Genomic DNA, 18,989 nt, shown 5'->3' with positions numbered 1-18,989 from the left:
GAGGAGGTTTGCTTAAGCAGCCCATTAGATCGGAAGGAAGCAAGCCAAGGAGAATCCTCTGGTGTCCTGAAATCAAACAAAGAGCGGCTCAAACGCACCTAAAAGTTTCTTGCTGTCCAGCTTCTGTCGGTTGAGTGGACTGGTGCCGTAGAGCAGCGTGTGATACTCTGAATGGACGGTCTGGATCTCGTCTAATGTGGCCTTCCTTCCTCTGATCCTCTGTGAACAAACAGAGAGAGAACATGGAGATATTGTCAGTGACCTATAAAACAGAACAAGGACGTCACAGTCGATTGATCAATTATTTTTACATGGCTTCTTCCTGGCCCTTACAGGGTTGTTTCTGTGATTTTAGAAAAAGGATTTAGAGGAATAATATTCCCCTGATTCATTCAGGTTATTAATAATTGAAGAGAATTTGACTCGATAGTACTTTACGACTCTTGTAATTTATTTCCAATGGCCCGTTTAGACTTGGTAAAAACTTTTAAAATGTAATGGTATTTTCAGGTTTTGAAGGTTGAAGGACCTTAAATTACAAAAATTGTAATCTAATAACCAATTGATAAAATACACAACATATATTATAATATATACAGGTAAAGTCTGAATTATTAGCCCCCTTTTGAATTTATTTAATTTTTCAAAAATATTTCCCAAATCATGTTTAATAGAGCAAGGACATTTTCACAGTATGTCTGATAATATTTTTTCTTCTGGAGAAAGTCTTATTTGTTTTATTTAGGCTAGAATAAAAGCAGTTTTTTATTTTTTAATAGCCGTTTTAAGGTAAAAATTATTAGCCCTTTTAAGCTATATTTGTTTTCGATTGTCTACAGAACAAACCATCGTTATACGATAACTTGCCAAATTACCCTAACCTGCCTAGTTAACCTAATTAACCTAGTTAAGCCTTTAAATGTCACTTTAAGCTGTATTGAAGTGTCTTGATAAATATCTGGTCAAATATTATTTACTGTCATCATGGTAAAGATAAAATAAAACAGCTATTAAAAATAAGTTAATTAAACTATTATGTTTAGAAATGTAAAAATCTTCTCTCCTTTAAACTGAAATTGGAGAAAAAAAATGAACAGAGGTGCTAATAATTCTGACTTCAACTGTATATAGTGCATGTGTATTTAGTTGTTGTATTTTCATTTATTTTTTTGGTGACTAGTGTGGTCGTGATAACATTAATTCATATTAAGATACTATACCAGTTGAAGTATCATGATACCAAGTAGTATTGTGATACTGTAATTCATAACTCAAATCTATGAAATAAAGACAATTGTCAGAAATACCGACCAACAAAAGACACATTAATATAAATATACAAATTATACCGAACAAAAATAGCTACAAATTTTTATTTCAACAAAATTAGGCTATATGAGGTGGTCAAAAATTGTTTCAATGTTTCCTGTTGCTCTCCTATTTTCAGGAGATTGTCGCAGTTGTTATAGCTACTAAATCATATTAACAGGAACAGAAATTAACTGATTCTGATCCGAAAACGTGCAATAGGCTACCATGAAAGGCCTGAATTCTACATAGTTTTGCAACCTTAAAGTGCTCCACATACTATTTGAATAAAATGGTCTATTTCTGCAGAAACGTGTGAGCATTTTACTGACTTTTCCACATGCAACTTTATCTATTGCACATAGATCATTAATGACTATACTACCGTTTAAAACGCCAATATTTTGAAGCCATATACTACCAGCTAGTACCGGTAAACCATGCAACCCTATTAATGATTATTTGGCATTTTTTCTCTTTAAATTACCACTGTGCTTGTTTAATAATTTCGTTTAAAAATACAAAAATTCTTACAAAATATTGTAAACAATATTCATGATAAATAATATAAATATATACATATATATTTATATTATATCATTAGAATTATCTTTTATTTTCTAAATGTATTTGTATTTAATTACCCCTTCGATATTATTGTTTTGGTTTGTGTCAGTTTATATTTTATGTACTCCTATAAACATTAACAAAAAACAAAAAAACATTGTATATAACATTTTAATGTGGTCATGTCATTGGCCCGTGAATATTTCCTACCTGTTATCAAACTATTTCATAATTGTAACAAGGTGCAATTCAATCATAACCAAACATTAAAAACAGCTATCATAACATATCATAAGTTAACATTATGCGGCTCTTTTTAGATTCTTGGAAGCTAAATTAAAGGAGAAAATGCATTAGCACCATTGTTATACTATACCAGGGGTCACCGACCTTTTTGAAACTGAGAGCTACTTCTTGAGTACCGATTAGTGTGAAGGGCTACCACTTATAAAATAACACATTTTTCTTAATTTACTTTTAATTACATGGTATTATTAATAATTAATAATATTCATCTATGTGAAGACATTGATCATGTTAATGATTTCTCACAGTAGTTGTCAACAATGATTTAACAAGTTAGATAATATCAATATGCAACACTTCATTTGTCTGAAATTGTTTTTAAAGTTTTTTTTTTAATATATAACTTAAAGTAATTTTCAAATTTACACCAATGCAAGTCTGATTTAAAAAGAATACCTATAAAAATATTAGTTGCAGCTTACTCATATGTAGTGCTATGGTGACTTATTTTTAGGCAACTCGTGAACTTGGCGGGCTACCTGGTACTATACCATTTAAAGTGTGGATGTTTGGATGTTGTTGTTCAAATTCTCTTATGCCTCTATTACTGATTTATACTAATTCACTTGAAAGATTTCTAATGATTATCAATGTCGAAAACAGCTGTTCTAACACTTGCTTTGTCTAAAATTTTAGCACAAATTGTGATTCCTTTCCAGGATTCTTTAACAGAAAATATACAAATGTCTTTGTCATCTTCATTATTGCCAACCATATTTAAATATTACGACAGTAATGCACATCAAATCAAATAATAATGAAAAAATATTTAATGCATCGTGTATAATCTTTCTATACTAACCCCAAAAACGGGCCCTGCGTAAGTGGAAAAAGCTTGTTGATCTTCTTGCTGTTCCTCCACCCTTCCAGCAGGTGGCGCCTCAAACTCACCTCACAGCGGCCCAGCAGTCCTGTTTCCTGCAGCCTGGACCAAACGCTCTGAATGCGACCCGCGTGTTCGGGATGAATGTTGGTATTTCCACACATGCACTGGTGCTTCAGCATGAAGGTGTCGTAAACCAGCCCTGCACAGGCAGTGACCAAATCATCCAAAATTCAAGTCTTATCAATATCAATCGCATGTGCTAAAGCTTCAAAAGATTTTCCACATCATTATTACCTGTCGTAAAGAGATGCTTAATGGGCACCTCGTTCAGGGTTGTTCCTTTAAGACTGGAGGTGACAGGGGACGACTGAGCCCTTCCCAGGGGTCTGTGGGGCATTCCTGTGATGGACAGAGAGGCCTGGAACACGTTGAGCTGCTGCACATGCTGCTGGTCCAAATACTGAGGGAAACAACACACAAACAACCTTTATTCAGCGCAGCTCAGTTTTGTTCTGTTCATAATTTAGTTCACGCTGAACCAATCAATTCATTTTTATTTAATCTCATATTTAAGTCCACTATGAACCGTTTCTGTTCAGTTTAGTTTAATTCTACAGTTTACATATCAAATATGTATGCTTCTCTTCAGGACAGATTAATTTAATAAAAGAAAAAAAGTGTTAAAGAAATTTGTTCTGTTTGGTTCAATTCATTTGATCTAAACGTTTTTAAACTATAGCACAATATATCGTTTCAGCACCAATATCGCAATGTGTGCATCCACAATAGTCATATCACAAAGATATGCAATGGATTATTGTTGACAAGGGGCTGCAAAATTGTATTTAATCAATATTCATACAATTTATGCAACATAGGTTTTTTCTTAAATTTTTTATTTTTGTTTCTCATCCAAATATCCACATTTCAAAGCAAAAACAATATTTTACTTACCCTATTGACAGATACTTTCTACTTAATACTTACTTTTTGCTCTTAATTTTGCCTTATTTCATCTGAATTTCAAAATAAAACATTATTTTTACCTGATCTAAGATTTTTTTTTAGATATTTCTACTAGAAATGAGACAAAGCAATGTTAAAAAAACAATTTTTTTTGCATTGCAATTATTTAATTTTTGTTAACGCAGAAAATAAAATATCGCAATATTATTTTTCCAATATTGTGTAGGCCTAGTTTAAATTCATTTTATAGATGCCTATTAATTTTGAAAACAATATAATGGAATTAAATCCAAAAATGTAATTACTGTAGATATATAATGCGGACTATTATAGAATTAAAATCAAGATGTGTAGTAGTGTGAATTTCAAATCTAAAAAAAAAAAAAATATATATATATATATATATATATATATATATATATATATATATATATAAATTACTCCTTTATCCTTTATCACAGGATTTAACATCAATCACAGGATTTCTAAATATAATTAGTGATAAATATTTGAACTGAATAAGTTTTCAGATTGTTTATAAGATTCCAATTGTTTACAAATGCTTTTTAATGACCAAGAATCATTAATAACAATATAAATACAGGAAAACAATGAAAAAAAAACTGAACTTGATTAAAAGAAAAACAATATAATCGTTGTATTTTGTACTGTCTGGAGCCAGCACCTAAGCTTTTCACTCATCATAGCACACGTGCAGCTGATGATGTGACAATAAAAGTGATTTGATATGATTTTCATAAAACTGATAAATAAATGAGCAAAAAAAAAAAAAAAGACAATTAAAATAAAAAACAAATAAAAGCTACATAAATATTAAAAATATTATTAATCGCCCTAACTAATAAAACAGATGAAATAAAAGACCTCAAGTTGAAATGAAAAGCTCAGTCAAAACTATTAAACATTAAAATAGTAGGCAAGTGATACTAAAAATAACACCGGAGTGCATGTGTCGAGTAAGCTAAGATCATAACAGACTAAACACAGTCCAAGCACACGATCTGGATCATCTCACGCACAGAAACATTAGTCAAAAATCTGAAAGTGTCCTGCAGTAAACAGCTGGAGAGTCTGCTCTACATCAGATGAGCAGGATAGTGTGTGCTTGCGTGAGCCGCTGATGCAGTACAACGTGCGATGGAAGCACATGCAAGAGGATGGGGTTCATTTTAGTTTTTTTTTTCATGAGACCTTGAAGTTTATGAGGTCCGCCACAAACACAAATATCCACAATTCCCTTCTTCATGCAAGCATTATGCACGAAACTGTGTAATGGTGTGATAAAACAATAATTAAATTATCACCATACTTGCCGAGATGATCTATTGATTATTAAGAGTTTTCTAAAATGTTGTTTAGGGCGACTCCTCTTCTCTCCCCCAGCTCAACACACACCAAGCTAAAATGCTATATATTCTGAGTCTGCACACAGGTGAGTAGGCTTAACAAGCCACCTATAGAAAACATTCATCTCACTGACACATTAACTGACACAAACACTGTACTTTTATGAAGTGTGCTTCACACAGGTGAGTGGGCTTGACAAACCACATGTAGAAACACTTTCCCTCTCTTTCTCTCTCAAAAAAACTCTAGCACTCTTATGCCCCATTCACACGATAACATTTTATCTCCTGGAGAAAGTCTTATTTGTTTTATTTCTGCTAGAATAAAAGCAGTTTTTAATCTTTTAAAAACCATTTTAAGGTGAAAATTATTAGCCCCTTAGCTATATTTTTTCTGCAGTCTACAGAACAAACCATCGTTATACAATAACTTGCCTAATTACCCAAATCTGCCTAGCCAACCTAATTAACCTAGGCAAACATTTAAATGTCACTTTAAGCTGTATAGAAGTGTCTTGAACAATATCTAGTCAAATATTCTTTACTGTCATCATGACAAAGATAAAATAAATTATTATTATTATTAGTTATTAAAGATGAGTTATTAAAACTATTATGTTTAGAAATGTGTTTAAAAACTCTCCGTTGAAAATAAATTGTTGAAAAAAAAAAACAGGTGCTTAATATTTCAGAGCGGCTTTTAATTGTAACTTCTATTGTAAGATTTTTATTGTAAAAATATGCAATATTTTAAAGCATTGTAAAATCAGAGTTTCTGCAGATTTAATGAAGTTAAATTTAAGACTTTTTAAGACCCTTTAAAGGCTTACGGCCCGGTCGGTTGCCATTTAAAAAAAAATTAAAGTCAAATGTAATTATTTAATAGCGACATATTTTGATGTGTAAAAACAAGAAAAATCCAGTTGCATACTTATTTTTCAACATAACATTTCCTTTTTTTACATGACAGGATTAACATAGCTAATAGTATATTTATTATGGAGACAACAACATAAATAATTTAAAAATATACAATAAATATTCAATATTCAAAATAAATAAATATTGTGGGCTTTTTGTCCAAATTGATTGATTATAATGTATCATGTAAATTGATATGTTGCTTTGTTATTATCATGAGGAATTGTGTTCCCACCCCCAAATCCCCCCCACCCGCCAAATTAAGGAATTTAATTTAGAGAAAAATCTATTATAATGCCGAACATCTATTGTAAATTGTATCTCTTTAAAAAATATATATATATTAAGATGGATTCTTGGTGATTGACTGGATGGATGTCCCTCCAATTGGGTACTTGGACAGAGAAAAATTAAGACCTGTTTAAAATGACTTAAGACCTACAAGATAATATTCCAGTGAATTTAATACTTTTTAAGGCCTAAAACCCTGAAAATATGTATTGTAATCCCTAAATTGAAAACACTTGCATTTTGGACATTTTCTTTACATTATGCTGAAAAACACTTTATAAAAAGCCAAATAGCCCAAAACTGAAGGAAAAAAAAACCCTGTGTTTTTGCCGGTACTGTCTTCAGCATGCAGCATCTGTCTCTCTCTCTCTTTATGGCAGGTGACGGGGGCTCAATTTGTATTCAAGACACTCAGGCAGACAAGTAGAGGCATTCACACACACAAGGACGTAGGTGGAGGTGTTTTAATGAGTAGGAAAGGCCAGCGAGGGTCTGTGACTGACCGATGTGACAAGGGGTGTTTGGGATATCGCTGCCTCAACGGTGACTGCATGTCACCTCATAACAGACACACACGCGAGCACACACTGCGGCGTGTCACGTCACCCCGGTGGGCTGGGATTGGGTGTGAAGTGCAGGGCAGCGAAGGCAGGCGGGGTCCGGAGGAGGAGATGAATCACCAAGGAGAGATGAGTCAGAGACGCTCCATTCATGGGGGAGTGAATGTGTAGATATGTGTGTGTGTGTGTGAGTCTGCCGCTGCGCGAGGAGGATGCAGTCTGAATTCTAATGCCGTGCTCTTTTGAAATGTTTTTCTCAATGATTGCAGGCAGGCAGAGCGAGCGAGTGCAGGGAGGAGGGTGTTGCTCTTCTTTCAATAACTCTCTCTTTCTCTGCCTCTCATTCACTCTCACTCATTCATTTGTTTCTCCTTCCTCCCGCACAACAGCGGTTTGTGTGTTTGTGGGGTCTGTGTTAAGATCAAAATGAGCTCCTCTGGAGGATCAAATCTGCCTGGATGGCATGCAAATGAATTGGTTGGAATACAGACTGAATCACCACACTGGTGCTAGCTAGATATCTATATATACATATATATATATATATATATATATATACACACACACACACACACACACACACACACACACATATATATATATATACATACATACATACATACATACATATATACATACATACATACATATACATATATATACATACATATATATATATATATATATATATATATATATATATATATATATATATATATATATATATATATATATATATAGTGGTAAAGTTAAAACAGTTTAATTAACTCAACCTAAAATAAAATTCAATTTAATTCAAGCTTATCTGTAAAGTAGCTTACAAAAGATGCACATTATTACTACATTATGGTCAAAATCAGAAAAGTTAAGGAGTTGTGTATACACTGCCTGGCAAAAGTCTTGTCGACTAATAAAATTTTAGGAAGAACAAATAATAACTTGACTTCTAGTTGATCATTTGGTATCAGAAGTGTCTTCTATGCAAGGCAAAGGCCTTGAGATTATGCTTATTTTACCAAAATAAAATATTATCATGCCTTGATTTTTATTTATTTAATTAGAACAGCAAGGTCTGACTTTGCATAATGCATAGACAAAAGTCTTGTCACTTAACATAATATAAAGTCATGGTGTAAGGGAAAAAATAATTGACATTGTGTATAACTCCCATGAGCATGAAGGACTGCATCCATACATCTCTGCAATGACTAAAATAACTTATTATTAAAGTCATCTGGAATGGTGTTCTTGCAGGACTTCTAGAGTTCATTAGGATTTTTTTGGAATCATCTTCAATGCTTCCTTCTTCATCTTACCCCAAACATGCTCAATAATGTTCATATCTAGTAACTGGGCTGGCCAATCCTGGAGCACCTTGACCTTCTTTGCTTTCAGGAACTTTTATGTGGAGGCTGAAGTGTGAGAAGAAGCACGATCCTGCCCTCTCCTGTGGTTTGCAATGTAATGGGCAGCACAAAAGTCTTGATACTTCAGACTGTTGATGTTGCCATCCACTCTGCAGATCTCTCGCATTCACCCATACTGAATGTAACCACAAACCATGATTTATTTTCTTCGTCAAACTTAACTGATTTTTGTGAGACCTTGGTCCATGCAGGTTCCAATAAGTTTTCTGCAGTTTTTATGATGAATGGAATGCAGTTCAACAGATCTACCTTCTGCCACTTTTCCAAATAGTCCGCTAGAAGTCAAGTTATTGTTAACCTAAAATTAACTTAAAGATATACATATAAATATTGGATGAAAACCTATGAATTATTGAATATTTCAGTGGAAGGGAGTAATAAAACCTACAATATGAATAAAATAATGCTGGTTAGACATGAATAAACATGCTCAGGTTACAGAAAAATACTTAGTATTGGACTAAATACTATGGACAAAAATACTTTTAGTAATGTAAAAAAAAGTCAGTAGTGAATCCAAAATTCCTAACAACTCTTTGGTACATTTAGTAAGATAAGAGTAAACCTGCTAAGTAAAGTTTTAAAGAGCTCAAGCTATTTAAATGTAATACAGAAGTACATTGATTGTATCCCACAGTAAAACCATGGTACATTTTAGCAAGATTAGAATAAATCTGCTTAAGTGCAGCTCTGTGAACATGAGCTCTTTGACAAAAACTGATTTTTTTAAATTGATGCTTACCACTGTTGGCACCACAATGATAAGAAGTGTTTTTAGCACTATGATATGTGGTTGCTGAGGTGCTTTGTGTGGTTGCTAAGCTAGCAAAATCCCACCATAAGCCTTTTCTGGTGTTTTGATGCATAAATTTGACGTCAAGCTTTAAAAAATAAGGTAAAGATATTGTTCAACCCAAATTATGAGCAACAGTAAAGGCTAAATGCCAAACAAAGCACTGCTAACTAAACAAACCTTTATTTAAAGGTTTAAACCCCCCCCCCCCAAAGTAGATTTCACTGCATTTTCCCATCTAGCAATTATTTATCTCTCTTCCCCTCTTCTTGCTTGCTCTCCTCCTGCCTCCAGTAGTGAGTCACGGGTGGGAGGAAGAGAAGAGAGCAATCTTCCACTTTAATCCCTCCTTTTCAGGGGGCGAAAAAGCTGCAATCGCTCTGGTTGAGAGGGATACCCTCGATCTCCAGTCACCAAGCCCCCGCATGTGCGTCCCAGCACTCATCGGGAACTTGCCTACGCACTTAAGCTCTCGAAAAGCTCAGTGACAGAAGCATTGGAAAGAAACCGGATCTTAAAAGCAGAACGACTATACAAAATCCACAGAAAACTGGGGCACAGCTGTTTCTAGTACAAAACATACAAACTAATAAGACAAATGACACACGAAATGGAAGCTCCTCATGCTTATACGCAGTCACTTTGCTGCTTAGTTACGACTGAAACTCGTTCAACATAAGTTAAAGTAAAAGTTTTGATAGCGTTGCATGATATGCAAAACAGAACACGTGCAGGGAACTAGATAGGGATAAATATAGAAGCCTGGCAATACCAGTTTTTAATGAAATGGTGAACAATGGTTAAAAGCAGGTTTAAAAGCTTAAGAGAGATCTTTGCAAGCTAAAACATGCCAGGTACATGCTCAAGGCTTTTGAAATGAGTCAAAATAGCAAGAATTTAGGGCAGGGCAGGCTATCTGTCAGGCCAATCCCAGATGTCTTTAGCATCTCAACAAATATAGTGATGATTATTGCAATCTTATGGTGCAGAAATTGTACACGTCAATTTAAATTACAAACAAAAACCTTCTAAGAGAGGCAATAAGCTGTAATTCCTCACCTGGCCATAAGGGGCGTCTTCATCACACTCCCTCAGTTCGACCGCTTCATCTTCATCATCTTCTTCTTCCAAGTCACTTTCCGTGCTTTCTCCCTTCAGCGGAACTATGCGTTCAGAGGGAGGTGTGGTTTCACCAGAGCTGTCTTTCTGTAACCCCTCCCTTACATGATCAGGCCCCTCCCCTCGCTCGTCCTGCATCTCTGCGGTTTCCGTAAGTTCCTCCTCCGTCTCCTCTGGGTGAGTGGGAGGCTGTCTTGGAAGATCCGTCCCTTTAGAAAGAATCTGAATAGAGGCGTGGCTCGTTAGCAAGGAATTTAAATAATCGCAAGCCAAACATCAGGGCTGTACCTGAAACAGCCAACTTCTCAGTAGGTTACTGCATTTGAATTTAAACGTATTACTAACGCCATTAGTAAAGTATGTTCTATACAGTATGTGAGCAGCATGAATGGAACTCAGACATACTACATCTGCCATTTTGTCATGATCATGTGACCTAAACGAGTTATGCCGCTTCACCCCCATTTATGAATTCTCTCGTGGGGCATCCTGGGATAGCGCAGCATACATCGGATGCACACTCCAGAATCTCGCCGGAAGTAGTAGGTCATCGGTGTACTTCTCGTATACTGATTTTCGATTTCTATGTATTTGGACATACTACTCGGCATGCATGCTGTTTTTAGCGTACTATATAGTATGGAAGTATGCAATTTCTGACGCAGCCCCAGTATCTCATCATAGCACTTAATACCTTGTTCAGCTGGTAGTGTTTCTGTTTCTCAAGGAAGTGCTGGTGCTGCTGTTGCATTACGAGGTGCTGCAGGGCCTGCGGTGTTTGGGGCAGGGGTGCTGACTGTGTACGGCTCAGTGGTCGATGCCTGGGCAGCTTGTTCACTGTACGCATGTTGTTGGATACCCGCTCACCCGTTACCAGCGGAGACTGTCCATACATGGGAACTGGACAATAAAGACAAAAAGTGTGAGCTAATGGTAACTTATAGCAGATGTTTAAGGAGTATATACCATCCCCTGAGCCAAACAAGAATCGTCGTTCAGAGGATTATGACTGCATGCTTTCAAAAAAACCAGATATCTGCATACTCAGTTTTGCTAAGTACCTGCGAGAAGTGCGCTCTGTTGACGAGCTTGCTCCAACAGCAAGACGTGCTGGAGCAACGAGGAATGGCTACTGTGGCTATTAGAGGCGGCGGGGGGTTCAGGGTCATGGGGTGCCCCGGTGGAAAGGCACGTTGGCAGGGACGATGTGCTGATGAACTTCCCTGTTAGTGCCCCACCTTGACGCAAACTCTGGATTGTCTGCCGCTCTGCCTCCTGCTGGGCACTGAGTTTCTGAGGGGCCTAGAGTATAGGAGAACAGAATGAGAATTTATTCTTTGCACTTGGACTTCTTCTACTTAGTTTTATAGTTTGGACCAAGCCAGAACATGATCAATTCAATCCTCTCTCAATGCTATCTTTAAAAACAATATAGTTTTTGGTCTGAAATAAGTATATCAACAAGTACATCATTGTGAGAAATAAGGTGATGTGTCAAATCCTGCAGAATTTAGCTCCAACCTGCTCTAAAACACCCACAAGGAAGTTTCTAGCAATCCTTGTCCTAGGGCAGGAATGTCTAAAATCGGTCCTGGAAGGCCAATGTTCTGGAGAGTTTAGCTCCAACCCTAATCAAAAACACCTGAACCAGCTAATCAAGCTCTTACTAGATATACTAAAAACTAGCTGGCAGGTGTGTCGAAGCTAGTTGGAGCTAAACTCAGCAGGACACCACCCCTCCAGGACTGAGTTTGAACACCCCTGTCCTAGGATGCATAATTAAGAGCTAAACTCTGCATGATTGAACACACTTCCCTTCTACAATTTAGGATGGATGCCATTCAAATGATTAAGGAATTCAAATGATTTGTACCCAAGAAAATGTTTGCAAGCAGACTAGTAAACTTCGATGGTGTGCTTCTGACTTTCAAAACACACTTTCACATGAACCAAACTGACAGGTCTAAACCTACAGCTCTAGTTGAGAATGCACCATAATGATCCACTAGGATTCAGTCTACACCATTTGTGAACTCTGAATCACCTTAACAATCAAAACTCCACCAAGCTTTAGCAAAGGACACTCACCGTGATGTGGGCGTTGGCAGGCAGTCCCAGGGAGATGTTGGGCAAAGATGGAGAAGTGTAGAGGCTTAGGGGACTCGGTGCCCCATCGCCAGTCAAAGACTGATGCAGAGAACGTAACTGCTGTCGTAAGAGAAACGGAGAGAGAGAGATATGAGTCCCTCAGGACAAACAACAGGCCTGCATTTCAGGATGTACACTTCAAACAGCCCAACTCTAAGGAAAGAAGCTGTTTTATCTCAGGAAGGAATCCCAGACAAGAAGTCTCCGCATGGCTCGATCACTTAAAAGAGTTTTTCTTTGGAAATCCTCACTAAGTTTTATTTTTGATAGGGAACGAAGCATGTGGGAATGGCTAATCTGTATTTGGGTTTGGATCAATGCCACATGAAGATGGCAACCGATTCAGGAAATGGACTAAGCAGTTATGAGGATAATTAAAATGGGTTTTGCACAGAGTCTTTATTCTAATTTCTAATGAGCAAAAAATGACCCAAAAGAGAGCTAAGTGAGAAATGCGGAGGTGTTCCTGAGTGCTGGTAATCCCATCATCTAACCCTAGACTTGGAGTGCAGCCATTTTTAAAGGCGAAGAACAAAAACTAATGGATCTGCTTTACAAGGCAACATTTATTCATCCCCAAAGACCCAATTTAAGCTTTTCATTATGAGCTGTTCATTGAGCTGCGTCATTCTCACTCTGACGCAAAGGTTAAGAAAAGACAAGGAAGCAAAAGACAAAGCAGACATTCAATGGCAGAGCGCTGTACCTGCAGTGGCAATGATGTCAGCATTCTATTCTCCGTCGCATTTATCCATCATTTCTCCCGGGGTTGTACTGCTAGGCTACAGAGGCTCTGGAATAACAATCTAAGACTATTTTGGGGAGTGGTACGTAGCTTTTGAACGCCAGATAGAGCTAATGAGGTGATTCTTAAGTCATCTCCACAGGCGCTATTTGATGGGATCCTTTTCTGTGGTTGATGAGTCTGATGAAAGATCTATTCCAGCACACCCCATGCAAAGGGAAGCTAAAATCACATGATTTCTATCATGAAAATACAGGTCATGGAAAAACCCAACACATAATGTACCACTAGCTAAACCATTATGTAAAAATCATGTATGAATATGGTTGATTTTTTTTTGCCAATCATGCAAAACACCCCATATTTAGACTATAATACAACCAAAGCAGTACAACATAATATGAGTAATTGTATATATATTAAAGGTACATTTGTTGCCAAAAGTGATGTCTAGAGGGTTCACTAAAGTATTACTTGCATAAGGTACTTAATTGTCAAAGATATTTGTAAATAACATCATACGACATAAATAGTTATTTATACTTAGTAATTAATACTTCATTGGTTCTCCATGAGCCATCCACTGATGCACTCCTAAATAACAATGCTTCCTTGCATTATCACAAAACAACTATGAAATGTAAATAAAAAAACCTCAATTATCATCCATGTGTATGAAACAAGGCTTAAAAATAGGGATGGGTACCGAAGCTCTGTATTTTATCGGTATCGGTGCTACATTACAAAAGGCCGAAGTATTGATAAGTACTTATTCTGCTATCAGTACTGGGGAATTATTGCTGAATAATCATTACTTACAGTAGCATAATTTAACTGACCAACCTTTTCTAATTATCAATATTTGATATTCGTTAGCTCAGTTAAGAAATTTCACATAAGAAATGCTTGTGCTTCTGTATAAAAGCCTTCACAGTTTTCAGCTATGCGCACGCACTCAGTGGAGGCTCGCGCGATACGCACAAACATAGCTCGCAACACAGACTTGCGCACACACAGCTTGCAAGCTTGCGGAGTGAACCAAATGGGTTGTGTTTCCCGAGTGGACAGCGACAATGCCCGTCGCAATAAACGTAACAAGTTGTTTTCTTGTATAGGCGGAAACGCAAGCAATCTGGCTGAGTGAAAGAAGATCTTTTAAAGAATATCTTTCAAAAGTATAACATTAATAGTTAAATAAACACACACATTCGGTTTCCAAAAAACAGTATTTAATCTTAAACATTAAAAATGCTTTTACATCAGCTGTATTGACAAATATAGCCTATGGATTGCCTAATAATAAACCATGCTTACTAAGAAATTATAAAAAAAAAAGCTCATTTTTACATAATAGAATATATATATATATATATATATATATTCTATTATTTATAATCTAATAAACCAACATGTGGTCATTTATAATTATAACATATTTGTATTTTAATAAAAAATTTACTATTAAGATTATTTTATCTCTCTCAAAAAATAATTATTCAAGACAAAAAGCCAAATACATTGCACATGAAGCAATTACATGAATTATTCAGCATAATTATATGCATTTTAAATGCAAGATCAATGTAAAATAAAATGCCAAATATTTGTCTAACAAAAGTGTTTTGCTTTGCATTTAGCGACTAAGTCATCCAAAAATCAAACACAAGCTCATTCAAATCCTGTGTTCTGCCTCTACAGCTTTAAGCCTTTTCTGGCATGTGCACACTCAATTTCACTCTCTCCAGCTCTCAAGGTTAAGGTGATCCTTAAGACTAGCTGTTTAGCATGCAGAGGTGACCCTAAGCAGCTTCCGGTTGTCCATCCAGAGCAGTTGCGGCCATTCTAGAACCCATAGCAACAACTTCAAAACTGATTCCCAGAACGTGTTTTTTTTTTTTTCTTCGAGATTAACCAGTATTAGCCCAGGCCATCACAATTTATTGAGTCTTTTTCATTACTAAACTATTGAGAAACGAGTAAAATGCGTGAACAGAAGTGAAGGAAATGTGTGGGGGTAGGTCTCTCACCTCAGCGTGGATGTTTGGGACGGATCCGCTGGATCCATTCTCAGCAATGGCACAGTTTGAGCTGTTAGGAGAGCTGGGACCAGAGCCAGGAGCACTGCTGCACATAGAGGACACTGAAAACACACACACACACACAAACACACACACACACACATTTCAACAATCACATTTTAGCTGCATCATTACAAAATATCGCTGAGGATTTCACTAGATTTAGTGATTGATTGAACCCGCTTTAATGCATCAGCAGGATGTAAAACGGTTCCCTTCCTCTGAGCTGTTTTTATATTAGCAGCACAGATATCACACAATACCAGAGCCTTCATTATTCCTGTTTGCAAATCTTCACACTTCTCATCTGACGGCAGAGGTTTGTTTTTCACAGGCCTGTTTGAACAACTCAGGTGCTGATGCAACCCCAAAATTACATCTTCAATAGAAACTTTCTGTTCTGTGAAGCTAAAAGCACAACTATTTTTGATATAGTTGTGCATATGATAAGAACTACAGTACCACCTGGATTTTTCTATTCATTTATATTACTAAGGCGCTGCTAGTCGGTTGCTAGGGTGTTCTAGGTGGTTGCTAAGGCGTTCTGATTGGTTGCTAGAGTGTTCAAGGTGCTTGCTAAGGCGTTGCTAGGCTGGTCTAGTTAGTTACTAAGATGTTGCTAGGTTGTTGCTAAGGATTTCTGAATGGTTGCTAGGTAGTTGCTAGGATAGTCTAGTTAGTTACTATGGTGTTGCTAGGTCGTTGCTAAAGTGTTGTTAGGTGGTTGCTAAAGCATTGCTAGGCGGTTGCTAAGGTGTTGCTAGGTGGTTGCTAGGGTGTTCTGAGTGTTTTTTATATGGTTGCTAAGGTGTTGCTAGGTGGTTGCTAAGGTGTCGCTAGGGTGTTTTGAGTGTTTGCAAGGTGGTTGCTAAGGTGTTGCTGCTTGGTTGCTAGGGTGTTCTGAGTGGTTGCTAAGCTATTGCTAAGTTGTTGCTAAGGTGCTGCAAGGTGGTTGCTAGGGTGTTCTGAGTGTTTGCAAAGATGTTGCTAGATAATTGCTAGGCGGTTATTAAGGTGTTGCTAGGGTGTTCTGAGTGATTGCTAAGATGTTGCTAGGTAATTGCTAGGCAGTTGCTAAGGTGTTGCTAGGTGGTTGCTAAAGTGTTGCTAGATGTTTGCTAAGCTGTTGCTAGGTGGCTGCTAAGGTGTTGCTAGGGTGCTCTGAGTGGCTGCTAGGCGGATGCTAAGGCGTTGCTAGGGTGTTCTGAGTGGTTACTAAAATGTTGCAAGGTGATTGCTAGGGTATCCTAAGTGGTTGCTAAGGCATTGTTAGGCGGCTGCTAGGATGTTCTAAGTGGTTGCTAAGGCAATGCTAGTAAATTGCTAGGGTGTTTTAGGTGGTTACTAAGGTGTTGCTAGATGGTTGCTAAGGTGTTACAAGGCAGTTGCTAAGGTATTATAGGTCATTGCTAAGTTGTGGCTAGGTTGTTGCTATGGTGTTCTGAGTGGTTGCTAAGCATTTGCTAAGGCATTGCTAGGTGGTTGCTACGGTGTTGCTAGGGTGTTCTGAGTGTTTGCTAGGTGGTGGCTAAGGCATTGCAAAGGTATTGCTAGGCGGTTGCTAACACAAACTAGCTTGGTTCTAGTATGAATTAGCATGTTGCCAATATGTTTGTTAGTATGTTTCTCGCATGAATTGGTTTGTTGTTAGTATGTCCAATGTAAAGTCAATGGCAGTTTTTTACAATGGAAGTCTATAGGACAGTTGCTATGGTTCCGTAAGTGGTTGGTAAGGTGTGGCTAGTAAGTTGAAAGGTCATCAGTGATTGGCAGATTGGTAGTCTGAGTTAAATGAGCCTAAACGTAAGTCTGTTTGACAGTCTGGTGGAAAGTTATGAGGTCACAAAGTTTGGTCCAATGTTAGGTAAATGTGACTTTTCCGAATTTTTCGGGACAGTTTTCAGAAAACCGTAAGTGGGATCAGTTGGAAAAGATATGGCCATCTAAGTCAGAGAAGTTTGGAGGTTTGGAGTAAGTTTGGTGGTTGTAGTATGAACAGTCTAGGAGGAGATGCATATAGAAATTGGTCTCAGAAGAATAATAATATTAAGTTTATGTAGTATACCAGTATGTTCAGCTTTCACAAGCCCCCATAACAAACAAACAAACAAAAGTCTAAATTGGCTATATTTGCTGGCAATAAATAAGAGACAGCATCTTAATATAGTAAGCATTTTTAACATATCGTTTACCTGAGATCTCGATTGCCCTTTTCTTGAAAGTGCTGATCACAGTACCATCTTTCCGCCTGAGCAGTGGGCTGCTCCTCCTCTCAGCCACCTTCTGTTTTAACCGTGAACGTACCTTCAGATTGGGCTCAGAGGCTGAAGATGAGACAGAAATATTCAATCAGTTGAGCGCAGAAGCACCCTGATCCTTAAACAACCCATAAGATTTGATAGATCACAAATGAAGTTTACTACGACACGACAGCTCATTCATTATTTTAAAAATAAATAAAGTATAAAATAAAATAAAAAACATTATTTTACTTACAAAATGTAGATGATTATTTTATTTTAAGAGTACAACATTAGACAACAGTTTTAGCTGATACTATAGTGTTCAGTAGTATCAATATGACACAGTATCATGAATTTTATCCACAGCAATACTGTATCAATACACGAGATGCCCGTATGAATATCCAGGCAGCATTGGTAACTAAAGAGACATTCATGTTTTGATCTAATATTTGTTTACTGTATATTAATAGTTGTTTGCCTCTTTTTTTTGCTACTTTGGTTGTGAGAATGATTATGTATGGATACTAATTTCGAAAAAGCTATATTCAGCATATTCATATTTGTTTTAGAGTTTACACACTTTTAAAGTTGTATAATCTGTATGCCCTTTCCTACCGCAACTGTTCATAAAATCTCTCCAATTTAAACCTCAAATGCATCATAAAATGCAGCTACTGGTCTGCTTCCTGTGTCCTGACCAACAGTCAGAATACTGTATATATTTGCTTGATATATTTAATCTATTTAATATCCCAATAATACTGTATTGTTACACATGTAACATGATAATATTTTATTGTGTGACTTTGGAGATTCCCACCCCTATACTCATTAGTATATTTACAAAAATGCCATTTTCTCCTTCTAAAGGTTGCAGCACATTCCAAAAGAAAGGCAGACTTACTACAGGTGAGATTTTACCAAATATATCCTGTCATATGCATAACGTAAAGAAATATTTAAGCAACAGTAGACAAATAATATTAAAGGATTTCAGTAAATTTATATTTCAAAGATGTAGTGATTACTCTGATCTTGATTGTGTTTATTAAATATGTTTTGGCTTATTTTTTTCTTCAAAGAATTACTCCAGCAGTGTTTTTTTTTGTTGTTGATAAAATAAGGGTGCTTTCACACCTAGACTTTTGTTTCGAAACCTGGCGCGTTTCCCCAGTTAGCACGGTTTCTTTGGCATATGTGAATCCAGCAATCGCGCTCGGTTGAGGAGCGGAACCGGTAAAATGAGGTTCCGTATCGGATTTCAGAGGTGCCAGATCTGGATCCGGCGTGTTCTGGCACAAATTAAGCCCTGAAATAGTGT

General features: G+C 36.7%; 1 protein-coding gene across 8 annotated transcripts in view; it reads right to left on the bottom strand.

The window, feature by feature from the left end:
- hdac5 (histone deacetylase 5) overlaps positions 1 to 18,989 on the bottom strand; it is a 122,684-nt gene that overhangs the window by 11,310 nt on the left and 92,385 nt on the right. For 4 of the 8 annotated variants that reach the window (XM_009299384.5, XM_073944356.1, XM_680567.11 and 1 more), the window contains 9 exons: positions 17,615 to 17,746; positions 15,372 to 15,484; positions 12,540 to 12,659; positions 11,513 to 11,753; positions 11,146 to 11,351; positions 10,392 to 10,673; positions 3,302 to 3,467; positions 3,073 to 3,206; positions 99 to 219 (listed from right to left, as the gene is read on the bottom strand). In XM_009299384.5, the coding sequence (XP_009297659.1) occupies positions 99 to 219; positions 3,073 to 3,206; positions 3,302 to 3,467; positions 10,392 to 10,673; positions 11,146 to 11,351; positions 11,513 to 11,753; positions 12,540 to 12,659; positions 15,372 to 15,484; positions 17,615 to 17,746 (1,515 nt within the window). The remainder of the gene's footprint in view (positions 1 to 98; positions 220 to 3,072; positions 3,207 to 3,301; positions 3,468 to 10,391; positions 10,674 to 11,145; positions 11,352 to 11,512; positions 11,754 to 12,539; positions 12,660 to 15,371; positions 15,485 to 17,614; positions 17,747 to 18,989) is intronic. The other 4 variants (XM_073944355.1, XM_073944357.1, XM_009299382.5 and 1 more) reach the window with 1 other exon arrangement.

The sequence above is a fragment of the Danio rerio genome, chromosome 3, assembly GCF_049306965.1.
Source record: "Danio rerio strain Tuebingen ecotype United States chromosome 3, GRCz12tu, whole genome shotgun sequence".
Classification (NCBI taxonomy): Eukaryota; Metazoa; Chordata; class Actinopteri; order Cypriniformes; family Danionidae; genus Danio; species Danio rerio.
The sequence above is the reverse complement of the archived record's forward strand: the minus strand, read 5'-3'. Positions and strand labels throughout refer to the sequence as shown.